Source organism: Pituophis catenifer, unplaced genomic scaffold (genome assembly GCF_029215685.1).
Source record: "Pituophis catenifer annectens isolate HBS135680 unplaced genomic scaffold, rPitCat1.0.hap2 SCAF_1, whole genome shotgun sequence".
In the NCBI taxonomy this organism is placed as follows: Eukaryota; Metazoa; Chordata; class Lepidosauria; order Squamata; family Colubridae; genus Pituophis; species Pituophis catenifer.
Genome location: NW_027256881.1, coordinates 176,939,239 through 176,962,235, shown reverse-complemented (window position 1 = coordinate 176,962,235; position 22,997 = coordinate 176,939,239). Strand labels below are relative to the sequence as shown.

The window sequence follows — 22,997 nt, the reverse complement described above, 5'->3', positions numbered from 1 at the left end:
GCAACTAAAATGTCTGCTCGATCGTTCCCGCTTGAAAAAGCAGGCGTTATCCCCCTCCCCCCTCCCCCTCCCTCCCCGCGCCATTCCGTGGGCAGTCTGTCGGTCGTTCTTTTCCGCCGCGGCCGCTCAGCCCCTTCGGGCATTTCCGTGGGGGCCGTTCGGTTCTTTCCGTGCACAGAGAGGAGGGAGGGGGCGTGCGCGGGGCGGGGGCGGAGGAGAGCCGAGGCATGCTCGGCGGCGCTTGCTCCCTGGCTGGCTCCTCTCTCTCCCTCTCAGTCGGCCGCTGCTGCCTGCCTGTCGCCGGGGCTGGGAGAGCCTGAGAGAGCGTGTGTGTGTTATGTGAGTGACGCGGCGGAGGTGTAGTTTGACGCGGTGTGTTACGTGGGGGAGAGAATAAAACTGCGGCGAGAGCCTAGGCGCGAACGAAAGCAGTGACGGAGCAGCCTGTAGCCGGTAAGAGGAGAAAAGCAAAGAGAAGGAAGGAAGGCGACTAACAGCCCGAGAAGAAAAACAGGGAGGGGCGGCAGCCACAGGGCCGCCACCACCAGTACCAGCAGCGGCGCGGCCGTTGAGGCGGGGTTGCCTCGCGAGCGGGTGTCGGGGGGGGGGGGGTGGAGGGAGACGGCAGTCGCGGGGAGCGAGAGGGAAGGAAGGAACGACGGAGAGCCGAGCCCCGGCCTGGCCACCCCAGCAGCGCCCAGTCGTCTCCCCCTCCGCCTCGGGGTGGCCTTACTTTAAAATGGAGGCGCCTCTTTCCCCGCAGTCGCTCCTCTCCCGCCGAGCCCAGCCGCCGCCGACCCGCGCGAGGAACAAAGAATAATGGCGGATGGAGACGGCGGCCGGCCGAGCGAGCAGCGGAGGGAACGGCGCCGCCGCCGCCGCCACCGCGCTTCCTTGGTGGGGAGGGAGGGGACGATTCGGCAGCGGCCGTCCAGGGTTCTGGGGAGGGGGCAGTAGCGGGAACTCTGCTCTCTCGCCACCGCCGCCTTCTTGACCTCCGCGCCTGCAGAGAAGCGGCCCTGGGCGATCGCTCCCGGCCGCCTTCCTCCTTTTGGCGTGGCGGCGCGGGAGGCCCCTTCCTCCTCGGCGGTGAGAAGCCTCCGTGCGCCGCCTCGCACGGGCCTGCCTAAACCTCGGCTGGTTTCGCTTCGGCCGCGGGTGTCCCGCTCGGCTGCAGTGGTGACTCGGGAGCAGCTGTTTTGCCCTGGCAGACAACCCCGTTTTTTTGCAGCTTCTCTTGCCCGCCAACCTCCTCCCCCATCGCAGCTTGGCCACCTAGCCCTAGGTAAGGAAGAGTTTGGCGGCCCAGCCCCAAAACCCGCTTGGATTTTCCCGCCCCTCTCCTGCAGGGAGTTCCTTGGCAGGGTTGACGGGGTTGGGGCAGCCTGGCCAAGTTAGATCTGCAGTCTCGGCCGTTCTTCCTCTGTTTCTAGAGTTCCACATAGCCCAATGTTTTAAATTCAACATTTTAATCTTTGTGACTGCCCAAAATGTGCACCGAGATTAACAAGCTTTCAGAATCCCTTTCTAATAAAGTTCTTTGAATCAAGCCTACATTCTAGAACAATTTTTCCCCCTCGGCTCACTCTCTATATATTGTGAAAGGCTGAGCCTATCTGAAACAAACTTGTATCAGCTTTTGAGAGAGCTTAGTTTCACTTTTCCTCCAGTTTCATTTTTTGTACTTCACCTGTCTAGCATAGTAATCCATGACCACAGTAAAGTTAAGAGTTATATTAAATGAAGCAATTCTTTATTAGTAATATAATTTGTGCAATGATACAATGTATATTGTGCTAAACATACTATAAAGAAATCCTAGAATTAGGGCTACTAGAGTTGTGCTGCAAAACCTCAAGTGATAGTAATAGAGACAGTATTTGTGCTTCTGTCTTGTAAATTATCTGTACTTTTGCACTCCAAATCTGCCAGCTCAATTAGAATATTTTAAGGCCTGAGAACATGTAATCATATACTATATTGTTAGCTTTCAGAGAAATATAGTTAGCACTCAAAAAATCTGATACTGTATGTAAGGGAGTTTTACACTTAAAATGTAGTTTTTTTCCAGTTTCAGATTAGTCTGTAACATACATTATGTTTGAATTGGTTATTTAACTATCACACCCACGTAGATTGGATATTAAAACTACAACTTTGAATTCTTCAAAACATTATTCAGCTTGTGCAGACTGGATGCTATTGACCCCTTCCAAACCTCTGAAAAAGTGCTCAGGGGGATTAGAGGCTGTTTAAAAACCAGAGCCTGGCACTAGTTAATCAGATTAGGATAAACTGGGTATCCCTGTTGATGCTGGCTGATTTAGTTAGATTTCACAGATTGCAGTCATCTATCTGTAATTGGCAGCAACATGCTTTGACAAAAAATAAAAATTGGGCCTAAAAGTGCTAAAACATAAGACACACAAGTGCTCACATTCCTTTTTTTTTTAACTTCCCTAATAATTGTCCTTCAGTCCAATACTTCATGTTAGTTATTGAAAAATATCAGGATTATTGTATCAAGGTTTAAAGTAGTTTATTTGATTATATCCCATTTTTATTTTTGGTTAACTTGAGACAGCGTATATGTTGTTGCCTCCTATTTATACACAACAACCTTGTGATGTGAGTTGGGCTGAGAGAGAAATGACCCAAAGTCATCTCTATATTCTAGGCATACATTCTTTTCCATGTAGTTTAGTGCAAATAATACTATCTACTGCAGATAGTATGCAGATAGCACTGAACTACACAGGGATGCAGGAGTTGTGGTTTTGCAACATTTAGAAAGTCATAAGTTTCTCACTCAAATATAATTGGGGGAAACTTCATAACTAGAAGCTGAGATTCTTGCAATGCTGAAAAGAAAATGGAAGCTATGCCTTTAAGTCATTCAAAAAGTTCTTGATTTTTTCATATATTGAGGGTTATACTGCATTGCTATATCTTTTAGAATTTAGATCAATCATTTTGATTCTTTTGATTAGTAGGATAGTATTAATATGACAAGCACAATAATCTGGGATGCATTTATTGACTGCTTTCTTCCTCCTGTATTTTGAATAAAAGTTTCCAGTTTCTTCTTAAAGAGATTATAGACTTTGTAAACCTGTTAGCTGTATAATCCTATATACTAGTCAAAGGTTAAACACCTTATTTGTTAAAATACAGTAACTGTTTTTCACATAATCTGTTACATATGGATATCATCAGAAGATAAATATTTTAAAGAAAAGTGTGTAATCTATTTTCCAAGAGATCTTGCTTGTAAGGGGAGCTTTCCATTGGATTGTCTGCTGCAAGCCATAAATGCCTTCACAAAAACGCCTCTGAAAACATTAGCAAAAAGAAAAACTTGGGAAATATAATAGGGCTAATAAACCTGGTTGCAAAAAATGTAGACTGCTAAAAGAGAGCAGGAACAAGACTTTTGGTATCTTGTTTGATTTTTCCCCAGCCTTTATTATTTATATAAGTCAAAGATGATGAGACTATCTAATACTTCTTTCTCCTCCTATTGTCCTGACAATAACAACCCCAAGAGATAGGATGGGTTAAGAGAGGGTCACAGGCCCAAATCATCCAGTCAGTTGTTACTACCAACTACTAGTTATTCAGATTTTTGTACCCTGATTTAGTAGCCTTAAAAGATAGAGCTGAACGAATGTTGCAGTGGTTCAGTTTTTTGTAGACTATAATAGGCTATTGTAATTTGTTTTCAAATGAATACAGACTTTTTTTCCATCTTCATTTTTTTTGAAAATTTGACATTTCGAATTGCTACATTATATGTAAAGGTTTTTCAGAAAAATTAAATGTACTTTAGCAATGCATTACAAGCCTAACATTGGAAAGCCTGATATTATATATCTTTTAATTTTCTTACTTAAAGTCTATTATTTAAACATGAATCCCAATCTCAACTATGAAATTCAGATTTTGTATATTTCCATCTATTTGCTGTTCACCCAATATAAAAACAAAAGATGTGACAATTTGTGTGGTCTACTTGTGGATTGTATAGAAAATTACTTTTTAACCCAATAATTTCAAAATTTCTGGAATGTTTACCTGTATCAGGATCATATTTGAAGATAAACAATTCTCATCAACTGGAGTTCTATTAAGCCATTATCTCAATGAACCACAATTGACTCTTATACCAAGTCACAAATCATGGTTTATGCATCATAATAGCTGGATTAATATATTACTAAACAAGCACCAAACATATAATGTCTTGCACAATATTTGAATCAATTCATAAAGCTGCCCCAGACCAGTTACTCCTTTTTGCCCTGCATTTGCTGACAAATGATTTTCACACTTTCTTTCGTTTAATATCTATCTCAAACTACCTGTCCCAATTAATTCATGGGTTTTTTTTTGGGGGGGGGGGTTCATGCCTTCATGTCAATCTTGACTCCTAGCAACTGCCTGAACTGGTACCCGCAGTTTAGCAAAAAACATTTTGGAAGTGGTTTGTCTTTCATTGACTGTTTTCTGGGGCTCAGAAGAATTGACTAGCCAAAGGTCACCTGGTTTTGTGCTTAATGGAGGACTAGAATGCAGGAACTCCCAATTTCTAGCTTGGTGCCTTAATCACTACTACAAATTGGTTGTTCGGGGTATAGCAGACAAATAGTCCTGCACACTGAAAATACACAGCCTATCATGATTTTGTCATAAAATACAAAGTGAAACTTTAAACTAATAGCTCTTGTGGCTGAAGTTTGAATTGATGGAAATGTGTGGGAGAAGTTTTCTTACAATTTTAATGCCTATCAATGATGGATTTCTGCTAAATATCTCATCTTAACTTCATTAATGATAGCAGAAAGTCTTGTCTATCTTATGATCTTATGTCTGGGTACATTTGCTAAACTATAAATGGTAGTTTTATTATCAAAGTGATTGGAGTCATGTAAAAAATAAGACAAAACCAGAAATGCATTTTGATTTAAGCACATTGTATAAAGTGAGAACCAAGCCTGCAACTCCTAAAAATTTGCACATAACTCAAATGTTTCCATTATAAGCACTCAGTCCAGCAAACTTAAGAATGACCAACCCAGAACATACCCAGTACTCGCAGCTTTACATAGAAGAAAATTGGTAATGCAAATATATATTTATTTAGCATATGGCAAGTAATGCAAATAGCTTAACTTAAGAGAAACATGTCCGCCATTACTCATCTATTAAGACTGCAAGAACCATAGAGCTCCCCTCTGATTCACTTCAGCAGGCTTATAGTTATACTGTAGTTTTGGTGTCTGAGTTACATGTCTCAACTGCAAACTTATGCACATCACTTGAAAGTAAGGCTGAGTTTTGGAACATTAACCTCCATTAAAATATGTAACCCATTTAAACCATGTTTATGCAAAAACTTAAAATAGCATTTTTTTGAAGAGGAAAGCAATGAAATCGATGGGTGTTTATCTAGCTGTAAATGCAGATAAATGATTTATTTAGCCCAGACCCATCTTTAATTTTATTTTTGTCCAAATAAGATATCTAATATTTTAATACCGGGTTGTCCAACCTGTGACCTACAGGCTGCATGTAGCCCTGGACAGCTAATAATGTGGCCCCACAAAATTGCAAATTTTTAACATTGTTATTTATACAGATTAGCTATATTACATATTTTATATGTGTCCCGAAACAATTCCTCTTCACTCAATGCTGCCCGGGCAAGCCAAAAGATTGGATACCCATGTTTTAATATAACAGAGTTGGAAGGGACCTTGTATATCTTCTAGTTCAGCTCCCTGCTCAAGCAGGAAACCCTATACCATTTCAGTCAAGCATTTGTTCATTCTCTTCTTAAAAACCTCCAGTGTTGGAGCACCACAATTTCTGGAAGCAAGTCATTCATTTGACTGATTAATTGTTCTAACAGGAAATTTCTCCTTAGTTCTAGGTTGCTTCTCCTTGATTAGTTTCCATCCATTGCTTCTTATTCTACCTTCAGGTGCATTGTTTGCCATTAAAATTAAAGCTAAAATATTTATTAGATCAACTTTCTGCATTCAGTATATCAAATATACAATTAATACAACAAAACAGTCTAAACAAAGGGCTCCACAAACACATTAAGTTCAGGCTTGTGAAAATAGCTAAGTCTTAATAGCCACCTTGAACTGTAGGAGAATGGGTTCCATACATAATGTTGGGGCAATTCTATATCACAAGATAAAGCTGTGAAATAGAAGGCTGAGGGATACACAAACTATTTCTTTTGGAAGTAAAATTGTTTTGGTAATATATTTATTATTAATGCATCTAATTCTCATGCTATTACATTGGTATTGTTAGAGAATTTACCATGGGCCATTTACAATTGTACATTGCTTTAATAAAATTATTGAATAAAATTCTGCTAATTCTGTAAAGACAGTAGTATTTTAAAAGTCAGTGTTCATTTTTGGAAAAACAATATAGCACCCCAAAATAACATTCCCATGTTTTTCTAAATTGTTAATATTCTATTTTATAGATAATCAAACCTTCCTTTTCACAGAAAACACTATATTGATTCAGTGACTGATAAAATTGTGCACCATCCAGAGCCTGTAGTTTGGAATGGTATTGTATCATAAATAAACCATTAATAGTGTAGACATTGCCTATTGAGCTAGTTATATGAGCTGCGGTGGCGCAGTGGTTAGAGTGCAGTACTGCAGGCTACTTCTGCTGCCAGCACTTTGACAGATTGAATCTCACCAGGCTCAAGGTTGACTCAGCCTTCCATCCTTCTGAGGTGGGTAAAATGAGGACCCAGATTGTTGGGGGCAATATAAACCACCTAGAGGGCTGTAAAGCACTATGAAGCGGTATATAAGTAAGTGCTATTGCTATATCCTTATATCTAGATTATGTAAAATGAATGTAGTCACTGTGTAGAATATCATAAGTATATAGAAAGAAAATTAAGATGCAAGTTTTAAAATCCTTTAAAAAAACATATGTGGACTCCAGACTCTGAACTGGTATCACTACCTTCAACATTTGTAAATAGTTAAGGCTGCATTTTAATAGGACATTTATATAACATTTTTTAAAAAGTTTGTGCCTTTTTCTCCTGAGATTAAGTTGCATAGGTGTATATCCAGTTAATAGTAAGTTCCATAATTGCCCTAAGCATACCATTTATATTAAAATTACATTGAATTGAAATGATTCAATCCCAATTAAGTGAATGGTAGTCTCCGTGTTAAACTGACAGCAAGATACTAAAGGAAGAGATGCATGTGAATGAGACCCTTGAATACTACACTCTGGGTTATTAATCCTGTTGAAACCTGATACCGTTCAATGCTGGGTTAATAGTGGTTAGCAAAAAAGACTTAGAATTCCTGGATGATTGAAAAGAACATGTCAGAGGAGCATGATGATATACTTCTTTAGTTTGTAGTGTATCAGATAATGTAGTGTATCATCAGACTAATTGTTTCTCTTTGCTTATTTCAAATCTTAGAGATAAGGGACATTCAGAATCTAGATAAGGAAAATTTTCTAATTGATCTATAAACCAACACTCTTATCAGCTGATCTTAAATCAAAAGAACTCCATCAACTGCTTTCATTCAAGTTAAGTAAACAGTTGAAGGTCTTTGTCTGTCTTTTTAGACTTCAGTAAAAATTCTTATTAAAAATTTATCACATTTGCACTAAATGGTAATGTGTTTTCACTGTAGCCTCACAGAATTTGTTTACTGTATTAATAATAGTACATATTATCTCATATTCAATTTGTGGTCAATACTTGTTCCAAAATATTTTTAACCAGTGGCATTACCAACATCCTACCAGATATGGGTATTCTCCATCCTGTATCTGCATTTGATTTTTGTTTGCTAAGTGAAGAAATGCTCATTTATGTTTATACTGTTAAATTTCATTCTATTGTTTTCAGCTTTTTTCCCCAACCTATCAAGATAATTCTAAGGGTAGTTTTTTCTTCTTGGTCATTGGCTACACCATCCAAATATGTATTAGTGCAAATCTGATGAGCATTCCATCAGCCTCTTTATCAAAGTCATTAATAAAAACCTTTAACAACAGAGACTGATCTCTTCATTTCTGTCTCTAATTTGAAGAACCATTGATGAGCGTTCTTTGGATATGTTTTTAAGACAGCTATGTACCCACCTAATCATGCCACTCCACACTTAACAAGCTTGTTAAAAACCCATACTGTTATGGGCTGTTTGTCATGTGCTGTGATGATGTCAAGATACATTGTGCCCATTGCATTCCTGCAGTCTATTAAGGAAACTGGTTCTGTGATTGAAGGCACCAGAATAGAAACCAGGAGATGTGAGTGCTAGCTTGCCTTAGGAACAAAATTAACTGGGTGACCTTAGGCCAATCACTCTTGCTCAGTCCTAGGAAGAAGGCAGTGGCAAACCACTTTTGAAAATCTTGCCAAGAAAACAGCAGAGACTGGCAGTCACCAGGAGTCAACAATGACTTGAAAGCACGTGTGTATACATGCACATACACATAGGAAAATTACTCAAATCACAATAAATTTAATCTGGCACAATTTGTTCTCAACGAAACTGCTGAATCCTGTTATTGCAGTACTTTCAAGGCATATATTCAGGAATTTCACCATATATTTGGGTTAAGCTAACTATTGTCTACTTTGCTGGAAGTACTTCCCCCTCACCACTATTTTCCTTCAAAGACTGGGAAGTTGGCTCTTGATCGTTTGGCACTTTGACAGTTGTAGAATTTCTCAAAAGATAATCATTGAGTTCAGCCAAGCTATCAGACATCAGTACATTAAGGTACAATTCATTTTATCTTGAAGAGTTAAACTTACCAAAATAATTTTAAAGAAGTCTCAGCTTTTTTTTTTAAAATATTTTCAGGAGACTGAACTTTTTTATGTCCTTGATGGGAGAGAAATATCCCAAGTTTTCACCCTGCACTCCCCAATTTCTTGGTAGAACAGATACAGTTTAAATCTGACTTTCTCTGTCAGTATGCTGCAGGCTTGCTTAATTGAGCAGGTATTTCAATGATTCTTTTGCACATACCCAAAAATCAGTTCTGTATATAAAAATACAGTTTGCTCAGAATAATCAAATCCAATCTTCTTCACAGCATAGAAGTATGCTGAGAAAAAGCTGGCTGAATACTATAGACAAAAAACTTATGCATACTTTGTTTCTATAATCCAGTACTGTACTGCTTATTATGAAAGCCAATTAATTTATCATTTTAATCTGGCATAGTTTAAATGGTGTATTCTGAAAATACACCATGTCCTATGCTACTGAGTTCTGGGCTATCTCCAAGGCTGGAACATTCCCTGTGTATCAGAGTGGATAAAAATGTTTTTTTTTAAATCATTTTTTTTAATTTAAATCGGATTTTAGTTTTTTTTTTTTATCAAATTTATTTTAATAAAATGGTTTTGCAATAAAAATGTAAAGATCGTTTTCTATTTCAGATACATTAATAATTCAGTTTATTCAGCATGAAATAGAGCTTAGTTATGTAGCATGAGGCTGTATATTCTGCAATATTAACATTTTTTGTAAACTCATTCAATGAATCCAAGCTCTGCAAGCTAAGTAGGAAACCTTCATTTTGTTTGCAAATAATAATATTAAAGATTCTAACTACCAGCAAGAATGAGTCCTTACATTTAAAGAGCACCTATCATTTCAGATCCATCATGGTAGCGCCTGTTAGCTGGCATCCACTCACCTGCTGCCCGTCACATCCCTCACCTTATTGTGTGACTGCCGCAACACTAGCCGTCCCATTAAAGTGAATGGGACTGTCGGTGAGTCAACAGCAGGTCAGAGGAAGAGCCGCTGCAGGACAGAGATGATAGTTGCTCTTTAAAAATTATGATTTAAATTGAGTTGATTTAAATGAAGCCTTTTTACTAGTGATTTAAGTCGTGATTTAATTCAAATCCACTCTGCTATGTATTATATGAATAAAAATTGAACAGGCTGAGTTCAGGCTTCAAAATGTGTTTTAAAAATTGGGTAATATCTTATTAAAACTTTAAATCCCTTCTGTAGGGATTTTGTCATCATGAGTTTTGTTTTGTTATAAAGTTGCACATTCTATTGATTACATGTCTAACGAACATAAACTGAACATAAATAATATGGTGTATTATTACACAATAATTCATATTGCATATATGGATAGGTCAGTTCTATTTCATGTATCTATAGGTGACATTAATACAGGTAGTCCTCAACTTACAACCACAGTCGAGCCCAAAATGTCTGCTAAGTGAGACATTTGTTAAGTGAGTTTTGCCCCATTTTACAACCTTTCTTGCAAATGTTAAGTGAATCATTGCAGTTAAGTTAGTAACATGGTTGTTAAGTGTATCTGGCTTCCCCATTAACTTTGCTTGTCAGAAGGAGGCAAAAAGTGATCACATGATCACAGGACTGCAACTGTCACAAACATGGGTCAGTTGCCAAGCATCTATACTTCGATCACATGACCAAGGGGATGCCGCAACAGTTGTAAGTGTGAAAAATGGTCATAAGTCACTTTTTTCAGTGCCATTGGAACTTTGGTCACTAAATGTTGCAGGGTGGATTTGATTTAAATCAAACTGATTTAAATCACGATTTAAATCACTAGTCAGTAAGGCTTGATTTAAATCATAGTTTTCTACATAAAGACTAATTCTTGCTGGTATAACTTTAATATGCAAGTAGATGAAGATTTTTAGAATAACAACTTTTCATATTAGTTTTTTTATCCCCAGTTTAATAGGTTAATCATTCATATTTGGACAACTTTTCTGTTGTACTTAGGAAGGAGAAAAATAATCATTACCTTAATAATAACAATTTAAATAGATTTATTCAACTGAAACAATAACATTACAGCATATGTTATTTGCTTAAACAAACATCCATGTTTGTTAACTAATTTGTCTAAACAAAATATATATATTTTAAGAAACCTAGACTGTCAACCCAGCCTACACATTAAAAACTTAAATACTGTCCTCTGTAGCTCACTCGACATCTTCATCTTCTTTGTTCATAATCTGGAAAAGAAAAATAAGCTTTCCTGCTTTATCGGGTCCCAAACAATTTCTCAATTTAGAATGAATGAGTCCAAAGAAAGAGAATATTCTTTCAACGCCTGCAGAAGAAGCTACTGCTGTTAAAAGTGAAATCATTACTTGAACAGTCTCTAAATCCAAGTGCTTAAGTGACTTCCACCAGTTCACTAGTGTGACTTTCTTTAAAATATCTTCAGCAAACATATATTTCTTGAATGGTTCCCCCTTAGCTTTGAAGTTTATTATAGTTGGCATTACCGATGGATGATTGCTGGATACCCATGTCATAGCTAACTCCTCTTCCTCAGCACTTAAGTTTTGACCCTGATACTGGATATTGACAATATTTACCAAACAATGAGCTGGAGACAGTACTTGTCCCATTTGTTTTTTTAATGCTTGTAATTTAATTCTGTCCATGTGTAGTTCTGTTTTTAAGTGTTCACTCAGTTCCTTCCAAATTTCAACAGCATCAGCAATAAAACAGCTATTTTTCTGTATTTTGTTTAAAGCTTCAGAGATGGGTTTCAGGATGCTCAGCATATGTTCAACATTTCTCTTAAGCCCGATGTTGAGGATTTTGGCCGTGACAGTGCCATCTATTTTATCTCGATTTTCTTCAAAAACTGTCATCAGAATAGGCCAGTTCTTGATATACTGCTCAAAACAGTCCACCACAGAGTTCCATCTAACATATTGTGGGAGCGTTAGCTTGGTTCCACCCATCCTTTTCAGAGCTGCTGCAGCAGAATGATTGTTACGGAAGTATTTAGCAATTTCAACATTAGTCTTTATTTCTGGAACACTTAAGTCTTTGGCCAAGAGGTGCAGCAAATGAGCATTGCAACCATATGTTATTAGCTTTGTATTCCCTTCCTGCTCTTCTAAATTTCTTCTTATCTTGGATACATTTGCAGCATTGTCTGTGACCAAACTGCATACTAGACATTTGAATTTTTGTTCACATGTTGTTATAGCTTTTACTGCCACTTCTTGTAAGTATTCTGCTGTGTGTGCATTTCCTGACGGATCAATTGTTTGTGCAAGGAAGACTTTCCCTTCTTCTGTTGTTATTCAAGCACATACAATAGGATCATTGTGGACATTACTCCACCCATCAATACTTAGGTTAACAATTCTACCCTCCAGAGCTTTTGCACATTGCTCCATTTCTCTGTCATACACTTTATCCAGTAGTTTCCCTGCAACATCTGCTCTGCTGGGTGGACTGTATCCTGGTCTCAGTGACTGAACCATATTAATGAAATGTGGGTTCTCAGTCAGACGGAAAGAAGAGTTCGTTGCATAAACAAACTGGGCAATTTTTTCATCAATTAACTCTCTTTCTAATCTGCTCGTTTTTATCACAAACTTATCTATATTGGTTCCAGGAGGGAAGGGTTTTTTCTTTCTTTTAGGTGATAGTGATATGTGGCTGTGGATGTCTGATGATGATGATGCTAATGAAGCACTATCCTGGATGGATAACTCTGAAACTGTAGAACAGAAGGATGGTGATCTTGAAGGTGGATAGTTTCCAGAATCCATGAATTCCCCTAAACAAAAAAGTCAATGCTGTTATTTTATTGTTTATACAATTTCTGCTTATTGTACACAGCACTGCCCCAAAAGGAATATTTGCTTTTCTTCATAACTGTACCAAATGACAGTAACATGCAGTAATAATAAGAAATATAATTTTGCTCAAACATGACAGTTCAAGGCAGCCTTTAGAAATATGATTCAATAAAAATGTTTACCAACCTGAAGATCCTGCCTGTTCAAATGTGTTTCTTTAATCATCTTTATCACAGCACTTCTCATGATGTTGCCTCATTCGGGCCACCAGGCCTTGCATTTCTTTGCTGCAGTGTTTGCAGTTTGCACGCATGCCTGCCTTACCGATAGGTAAAGGAACTTCATTAAAATATTGCTAAACTGGGTTTCTTTTATGGCCTGCTGCCATTATAGGTTTTTTCCTCCAAGGAAAGAATGTGATAAACCTCAGGTCATACACACAAAAAGATCCAAAGACTTGTCTGTCTGTGGCTGTGCAGTATTGTGCTCAGAAAGTTTCATTTTCATTTTGTACTGCTTGTCTGCTTGCCCCTACCTCCTCACACTTAGTTTCACTTTCTTCTTGTGCAAATCTATTCCACTCCAAACAATCAGAAAAATATTGTTTCTATTCTATTCACTGAACTTCTTGAAACTTAGCACTGAAGGGATTGATTCTGTATTCATAGATTTGTAGAACAATAGGATTAAGGTCTTTTTCTCAACTCTGTTCATGTTATAACATTTTTGCTGTGAAGAAGAGGCATGTGATCTCTGCTGAGTCAAATTCAGTTTTGAGAACTGCAAAAGTAAACCAAGCATCTGTGATAATATCTTGTAGGCAGAGAAACTGCCCAATAATCTTACAAAAACCTCTGGAAGAGCATGACATTGTGAATGGATTAATGGAATTTATTTACCAAAAAAATTAAACATATACAGCCTTATTCTACATAATTAAAAAACTAATCTTTATTTCATGATGGAATAACCTTTGGATGGTAATATATTTTCCTCAAAAAGCATTTTATTTTAAAAAAATCCGATTTAAATCAAAATCTGATTTTTTTGATTTTTTTAAAAAAATCATTGATTTTTATCGACCCTGAAATGTTGTAAATTGAGGATTATCTTTAATGTTTACTAAGCCAAGAATGTCATTAGATGATCTTGGCTATGTTACCATTAAGCTCTGTCAGACAATTACTATTGTCTGCAAGAGCTAGTACTAGTATCAAAAGTCAAGATGGCTTTCATTGCTACAGTATTTGAGGTGCTAGCCATTGTTTTAGGCATAGAGTATTGTTTTAATCTTCAGTCCACAACATTATTCATGGGTAATTGGAAAAATAGACGTATTTTCTTAATATGATCAGGTTGTAGTAAAATAGATTTAAAGAAAATGAAAATTAATTCAAGTATGGTAGTAATTTGAATGTTGATTGGTCATTTAAAGTTTGCAGGTTTGTTCCATGACACATATTCCCAGTTGCATTTATAAAATGCTGTGTAAGCATTTATGTTTATTTCCTACATTTGTATTTTGTCTTTCCATCAGAGCTCAGAGTGGCTTATATGTATATTATTCTCTCCTTCAATGTTTCTTCATGGAAGCCTTTGATTAGATTGGCTTTCAAGAGAGTGCTTGACTAAAGTAAACTTACATGGCTGAAGGTGGACCTGAATCTCATTCTAGCTTCTATATCATACTGGTGCAGAATATTTTATTGTGGTGTAAGATTATTTTGTGTATGTGTAACTAAGTTCCATAAAGCTTCTAAATAAAATTGCACTTCTTTTTGAATTTAATTTTGCTATTTTTACTAATTGGGGTAAGCTCTTGGTAATGGCAAGGAGCATTAATGATGGAATTTTAAACAATCATTATCAGTTTTCTTCCTGAGTTGTAATGGAAACTTTGCCTTTCTTTCCTGTTCAGCCAAAGATGGGACTTCCAGCTTTACAATCTCCTGTTTTACAAAATTGGCTAATTGCTTTGATTTGAACATACTAAATAGGGTCATTCTAGAAGACTGCTCGGTGGAACCCATTCTGGTCTGACTCTTGCACATCAATTGTAGATTCTTGGTTGGTTTTCTGATTATAGCCGCTAATGTAAATTCTCTGGAGGTTGACCAAAGAGTGATCACTTGAAGAATTTCTCTCCCTCCCTTCCCTCCCCCCCCCACTTTAGTCTGATCTGTAGACAAATGCTTTCTCCTGGTAAAAACTGGCAAGAACAACACAGTATCATGGCAGTTAAATAATCTTACCTATTATGACTAAAATTGTCAGAAATTGTATAGGGAGGAAAAATCTGCCAACTACAATTTTTACTTGTCGCAATGAAAAATAATCTCATTAGTGCAATTCTTTAGTACATTTAAATTGATATAAAGATATGTTAGGATAACAACTTTAAAATTCCCAGAGAACAGTATTCTCCAAGAGGAGGAAAACAGCAAGCAGGTTTTTAATAAGAGAAACAGAAGCTGTTCTAAAGAGGGTGGGAACCTTATTTTATGTATTTATTTGTAAAATTTATTAGTGAGCCATCTTATCCCAAGAAACTCTGGGTAGCTTATGGGATAATTAATTATTAATCTAAATCATTTAATTATTGTGGATATATACTAAATTGGGGCCTAGATATAAACTATAATCAGTGAATGTTTTGCAATATTGATTACCATATTTTTCGGACTATAAGGCACACTTTTTCCCCCCTAAAAAAAGGATGGAAATGTTGGTGCATCTTATACACCAAATACATCCATTTTTGGCCTCCCGAAGCTCCGCCCTGGGTATCCGGGTTTTGTGAAACTCTGGCCCGTTTTTCACAAAAACAGGACACGCAGAGGCTTTGGGAGGCCTGCAGAGTGCTCCTGGGGGCCGGGGAGGGAAAAACCTTTTTTTTCTTGCTTACCTCTTTGAAATCTTGGTGCGTTTTATAATCTGAAAAATACAGTACATTATTACTACAGTGATAATAAAGTTAGTGACCCAATCCGGAATAAGAGATTTTCTCCTTTTAGCTTCATTTCAATGTTGTCTATACAAATTATAGCTTGCCTTGGCATCTAAATAGACATTTTTTTGGCTTGCATTTGATCTTTGAAACTTAACCACTTCAAAGCATTGTGATTTGATGTGCAAGTGCACAAACTATGACTTATGAATTCAGCCAAGATGGCTTGGGGCAGAACATTAGAGAAGGACTATGCTCATTGACAGCAAGCTGAAAAAGAGGCAGCATTGTGACATATCTGCTAATACAGTTCTGGGGTGCATCAGAACACCCCTCTGTTCATATAGAATACTGTAAATGATTCTGGGCACCGCATTTCCAAACAGATATTGTTAGATTAAAATAGGTTTAGAAGAAGGCAAAATTTAATTCAGAAATTTGAGAATAAACCCTATTGTGGGTTTGAAGGAACTTGGGATGTTTCATCTAGAGAAAAGAAGATTAAGGAGAGACATGGTATTTGTATTCATTAATATAAAAGGGACTCACAGGGAAGATAGTGAGAAACTATTTTCCATTGCCATATAAACTAATACCAGAAATATTGCTTATAAATTGCAGCTATAAAGTTTTAAATACAAGGAAAAAGTTACCGTTAATAAGATCTGAACAGCAGTGGAAAAGTCTACCTGTGGTAGTTGTAGATTCTCCACTTCTGGATTTTTTTTTTTTTTTAAAGTGCCTGAAAAGCCATCTCTCACATATAATTTAGTCCCCTCCCCAAATTGCAGAAGGTTGAACTGGTTGATCTTTGGGTCTATTCCAACTTTCAATTCTTTCATTTTGAAATTCTGTGCACCTGCATTCTTACTCTTTTTTCAACATTCTTACAGCATTGGTTATTGGTTATTTTTTCTTCAGTACTAGTTTGTATAGCATTTATTTTTGCTTCATTATTTTATCATATAACTATAAAATAAATATAAATTCTTATACAAATTTCCAGCTACTTTCTCCAACATTCCCTCATATCAGTTTCATCCCAGATCATGTCTTTTTTTATCCCTCTTCTCTCATTTCTGAAACAATTTCATATTTCCATTAAAATAATTCTGTGTTTCATTTGTCTTTTAATCTTAACTGTTCCTTTGATTACATTCTTTTCAATTATGCAGCAGCCATTCTTGTTATATGCACAGCCTCTTCCATTTCATGCTTCTTTCAAGGAGCTTTCTCATTTTTTCCATTTAACTTGAGATATTCCCTTACTATAAGCAAGAACTCATGAAACAGATCACCATCCTCATTTGTTGTAGGCTCCACAAATGGCCCAGTCACTTCTTTGCTTTCTTGTCTTTATCCATTCATGTCCCATCACAGAATCATTATTTCCTTTGGGTTACGATTGTTCAGAACTTTCCCTCACTCATTTCAGCTTCTCCCATCAAGACCTTTCACTGAAGTATAATATGCAGCTACTACCAATCTATTAAATCTATTTTCACATATGCTATAACATCCTAAATAACAATTCCTACTTCCTGACCTATATTAAAGCTCTGTCATTCATTATTACACTATAGGTAGTCCTCAAGTTATAAACCACAAAAAGTAAAACATTTGTTAAGTGAGTTTTGCCCCATTTTACAATTTTTCCTGCCACAATCATTAAGTGAATTATTGCATTTGTTAAGTTAGTAACATGGTTGTTAAGTGAATGTAGATTTCCCATTGACTTTGCTTGTCAGAAGGTCTCAAAAGCTGATCACATGACCCCAGGTCACTGGAACTGTCATAAATATGATCTGAAATTTGATCATGTGACCATGGGGATGCTGCAATGGCTGTAAGTGTAAAAAATGGTCATAAGTCACTTTTTTCAGTGCCTCTGAACAGTTATTAAATGAACTGTTGTAAGTCGAGGACTACCTGTATAGATTTACTTCCCTGCGGGTACTAATCAACTACACATCATAAGATCAAATTGGCTTTGTTGATATTAGTTATAATCTTCCTCCTTCTCTTAGTTCCCCAGACACATAAGTATTTTTCATTCCATTTCTTAATTCATGCTCTGTCATTACTCCTTATCTTTTAATTTACACTGTTTTATTCAGCACAGTTGGCATTAGATCAACCATAGACATTAGTCTCCTTCACTCTTTATTATTGGCTCAATGAAGGTTTTCCCATAATGCTTTTTTGTAAGATGGAGTTGATTGCCAGTTTTAGTTGAAGCTGTACCATGTGTAGTTTTCCCTGCTTAACAATAAGAACGGGAATGGTCAGTCTGGGCACACATTGGCCAAAATGTCACTTGTGCAGTCAAAGCCCAGCATGCTTGTAGTTTCATGCTAGGTAAATTTTAACAATAGCAAGTTTTATCATAAACTACCGTATTTCCCCAAAAATAAGACCCTGTCTTATATTTTTTTTGAACCCTAAAATAAGCGCTTGGCCTTATTGCCAAGGCTTTTGGCCTTATGCGCTCAAAAGCCTGATTGGGCTTATTATCAGGGGATGTCTTATTTTGGGGGAAACAGGGTAGGCTATCAGAGTTTATTGTTTGGTGGAGGGTTTCAGTTAAAAATCCACATCAGGAGTAAAGGATAATTTTAGTATTTTAATTACTAGACCCTTCAAATCTAGAATTAATCTAATTCTAATCTAATCTAATCTTAGCATCACTCTTACTTGACATTTTGTTGCAACTTTTTTTGGCAAAAAAACCCTATTTCATAATTTTTTTTTATGCTACTTCTATAATTTATGCTAGTTCTTATCTTTGATAAAACATGTAAAACAGAAAATACTCAAGCAAGATTAGAAAAATCATCAGAGACAACTTCTGGAAATAAAAAGTGATTCTTCCTTCTTCTCACCTTGCATCATGTCTGACTTACTCAATAGGTTCTCTGATCTTCCAGGGAGTCTGAGAGGATTGGGAGGTTGCCAAGGGCAGGACAGGGAGCCAAGTTCTACCAATTACTTTATATAAGGTTTTCTGTAGGAAATAAATCCAGTTGATTTTAGTTGAATTTACTCCTAAATAAATGCAAAGTTGTATATTATTTTTGTAGTGTTAAATCTAATTGTGTGCAGAACTGCATAATTAATTTATTATCAAACGCAGTCCTCGCTTAACCACAACTGGGACTGGAATCATTGTGAAATGTGACTATTTGCATGACTGCTTTGTTCAATTACTGCACTCCAGGCTGTGGTCTTTAAGTGATTGCATGGTTCATTAAGCAGACTGTATGCCTCTGGCAGAGGGAGACTCTAGGACGCTCAGGAGCTGAAAATCTTACCCACTGAAATCCTGAGGGAGAGACACTCATGTGAAGCCTGTGCCAAGTCCGTCCGTCCCCCCTCCCAGTCACCCGTGTTCTTTATGTAACTGTGCTGCCTCACTTCTCGAGCTGAAACAATTGCTTGGATTTTGTCTTCCTCTCATCTCTATGGATTGGTTGAAAAAACTGCCTCTCAAAGGACTTCAGCTCTTTTCCATCACAGAAGGGAATTCCTTCCATGAGGTGCAGAAACTAAACTTAAATCATTCAAAAGGATATCAGTTCCCCTCCACGTGTAAAAAGGAATGTTTTCGGTGGGATGCAAGAATGGAGTCTGATCTTTAGGAATTTGGTTTCTTCACCCCACTGAAGCCAGCCTCCATATACGAAAAAGAGTCCCCTAGACAAGTGGTAGAGAAGATTGTAAATGGCAGCAGGGCGCTTACCATCTTAAGTGTGAACAGGTTGCTAAGCACTCAGATCGCACTCATGTGACTTGGGGAGAAAGATGGTGCAACCTTTTACCATGGCCTATAAAGCATCGTTTCCTAGACCAACATAAGTTTGAACTTCATTAAACAATCAATCATAAATTCAAGACTATTTCTATGTAAATGAAGATGTTCTAGTATAACATAAAATAATAACTAATAAATATCTGTTTATTATTTTTATAATAAATATTTTTTATTTGTTACATGTGAATGATGATGATCATGATAATTACAGATAACTAAATGACCATGGAATCTGGTGCAGAGAACCAACAGAGTGGAGATGCAGCTGTTACAGAGGCAGAAAATCAACAGATGACTGTTCAGGCACAACCACAAATTGCAACATTGGCCCAGGTACAGATTTGTACAGACTGATTTATTTTCCAGCTGTGGGATCTGCAACATTTTGGGTTTGATGAACAAATTGGAAATTTTGAGATATTTTTGTGGCATTTTCAAAGGAGACCATTTACAAAATTACTGTCATAGTGAAATGACACATTTTAAAGCACTGAAGTAATTTTAAATACATTATATATATCTTTTTTAGAATAAGTGGGAAATAGTATCATCTGTTCAAGATTTTTTTAAAAAATATTTTAAACAATTTACAGTAATAAGTCAATTGTAGAACTTAAAACTCTTAAAATAATAAAGTCCCTTTTTAGATCTTTTGAGGAAAGAATTAAGGATATTTTAAGCTTAAAATGTCCAACATAAAATGTCCTGCATAAATCTGAGAATGTTTTAACTTGTAATGTTTTATGCATCTGTGTGAAGCATGAATGTACCAAAATACAATCTGCCAATCTATGTAGTCCCTACATAGTTCTATTCTTTTCCAGCTATGTAGGCATATTTCAGATTAAAGCTGTCACCGTTTTATTTGATGCTAAGAGGTAATTTTGGAAATAAAAATAAGCAATGAGGCTAGCAATTTGCTTTACAGAATACCTGCATTTTTTAAAAAAGAAGTCAGGTACAATAAGAAATCTACTAGTTGCCCTGTAGTGTTTAATGCCACACTGTAGATTCAAGAAATAGCCTTGGCAGCAGCTATTAAGTTAATTTTATGGTCAAATGATTGTCCAATTAAATTTTGTGGCAAACCTCCCATTCAGAGTAAAAAGCAAAAAAAACCAACTTATTTTTTTAAATATTTAGAATTGTAATACTGTATTTTATTTTAAACAATTAAAGGCTTTTAAAATCCTATTAATTGCAGTAAGTCAAACACAGCCTTTCAATATACTGTGAGTAGACAAAAAATAATTGTTCTCCAACGCGCAGCTTGGAGAATCCAAAGCTTCGGGTTGTTCAGTAGTTGATAGCCTACACTGAGTGTGTTCCTTTAAGAGATTTCTCTTCAGACACGCCCACTTGCTCAACAGAGTCCCAGTTTAGTTCACTCAGTTGAGCCTGTGACACTGTCTGAAAATTTCTCTGATTGCTATCTGAACTGTTCCAGAAACTTTGGATTCTCCAACTCCAGTCCTTTTCCCTTCTATAATTGCCGGGTGGTGAGTCTGCCTGCTGCTTCAGGCAAGCTGTCAGTGTTTTCCCATCTTACTGACGCCTGCCCTAGTGACTGTCCTCTTCAAACTGCCGCAGGTGTGTGTGGCAAAATCAGCCTTGCCCACACTGCCTTCCTCACCGTCTGGACTTTCTCCTTGGCGGCTTGAGACTGACGCCCTATGCTCAGCGGCGTCTCTCTCCTCTCCCTTTAATCGTCCTGGGGGCTTCCCGGCGTTTGGATCACTTCTGAGTGATCGCACGCCGTCGGCATCGCAGGGATTATTACAGCCGCCTCCCCCTCGGATGCCTCTTCGCTGGAGCGATCCTCGAGCGCCGGAGCGCCCCACGTGCGCCCCTTAATTGCCGGAGCGCTCTCCTATCGACCTAAACAGCCGGGGAAGCGCTTCTGAGCCTTCGGCTGTCTCTACATCGGCTTTGCAGATTTCTGAGGGCTCTAGGCGTCGCCGCTTGAACTGTATTTCAAAAGCGCGCGCCTTTTTTCTTCCTTTTCACCTCAGCGCTGGGAACTGCGATCAGCGCAGCTCGCGCCCCTCGGCCTTCCTCCTCCCCCCACAAGGACTTTTCCTGACGCTTGGCCTCTGCCCTTGGCTAAATTTAATCGCCCGCTCAGGACTTCAAAGGGGGAACAGCCCTCCCATTCTTTCTGTCGCCCTCGCTCTGCAAGCCCTGCTCGGCGCCATTTGCCATACTCGAGGAGAGGAGTTTACAACGGCTGTCAAATTCTGCCTGGTGACAGCCTCACGCATGCGCAGTGAATCGTAGAGGCCGATCTTCTGCTTAATAGCATTGGGAGACCTACTAGCCTGTCTCTTTGGAGCAATTGGCTAGTTGCATTACCTCCCCCCCCAACTCCTCCCCCCGCCTCTCCTCCTAGAAAACTTACCTGCTAGCCCTTGGCTATCTTCATTTACTCCGTAGATCTTCAACTGCTTCCTGTAAAAAAAAAAAAAAAAAAAAGAAAGAAATAATAATCAACAACTATTTCCTCTGTATCTATCTATATAACCACATAAATTAAATACTTACTGAATCTTCATCTTCCTCCTTTCCAAAAAAAAAAAAAAAGGGAAAACAAGTTACAAGATGGCAGAACGTGCTCTCTCATCCGATCTGGAGGACAACAACAGCTCTCCCGAGCGCATTCACGACCAGGCCAAACAACGTAAAAGGTCGCGTAAACGCGCCTCACATTCGTCTTCATCAGCTGCTCCACGCTCTAAAAAGACAAAACACTCATCAGCTGCAGACAAGGACGCCTCCAGGAGACACAAGGCTCTGGAGCGCCAGTTCGAGAAAGCGCGCAGCCTGTCAACACAAGCTGCTTTCGCACACTTACCGACGCCACTCTCGCCCGTTGTCGAAGCTACGGTCCAGCCCGTCCATCAGGCTCCTCAACAACCTTTGCAACCGTTGCATCAATCGCCAAACATGGAAGTTTTCCCTGAGGCGTTTTCGACACACTGCTTGGAACCGGTGGACCTCTCCTGCAGTGCCATTCTTCCTCGGCGGTCTCAGCCGGAGGCAACCTTTACTCCCACGGCGGCAGGCTTGCGCGCCACGGAGGCAGCTCCTCCACCTTCTCAGTATGATATTCAGCAGATCATCTCTGACACGGTTACCAGGACACTGGCAGCAACTTCTCAACAAGCTGCACCATATGGAGCCTGGCCTCAGCCACGTTTTCCTCCTCCTCCTCGGGCCCGGGACTCTCAACAGGTCCCTGCCCAGTATCAGGCTACGACGCATGAGTCCGAGATGTATCTGGACCATGGTCACCGCGAGGAGTCTTCTTCGGAGGAGGGAGAGTGCGACCCGTCGGATATGGACTTATCTGATGATGCAGATATGCCACCCGAAAAGCCAGCCTTCTCTGGGCTCTTTCGACCCTCGCTGTTCAAATCGCTCCTGCGCAAGGCCAAGTTGGCCACAAATATGGCTGACCCAGTCTCTCAAGTTGATCAACCCGGTACCTTTCAACAACATGAGGCCTTGTTTACGGCGCCTAAGGCGCAAGCGGACTTTATTCCATGTCCACAGCTTTTTTCGGAGGTGGTCCAACGATCCTGGAC

General features: G+C 38.4%; 1 protein-coding gene across 1 annotated transcript in view; it reads left to right on the top strand.

Annotated features, from left to right (window-relative positions):
- The first annotated feature begins 264 nt into the window (after positions 1 to 264).
- CREB1 (cAMP responsive element binding protein 1) overlaps positions 265 to 22,997 on the top strand; it is a 44,141-nt gene continuing 21,408 nt past the window's right edge. Inside the window, exons 1-2 of the mRNA XM_070933215.1 lie at positions 265 to 453; positions 19,625 to 19,746. Coding sequence (XP_070789316.1) covers positions 19,633 to 19,746 — 114 coding nt within the window. The 5' untranslated portion in view covers positions 265 to 453; positions 19,625 to 19,632. The remainder of the gene's footprint in view (positions 454 to 19,624; positions 19,747 to 22,997) is intronic.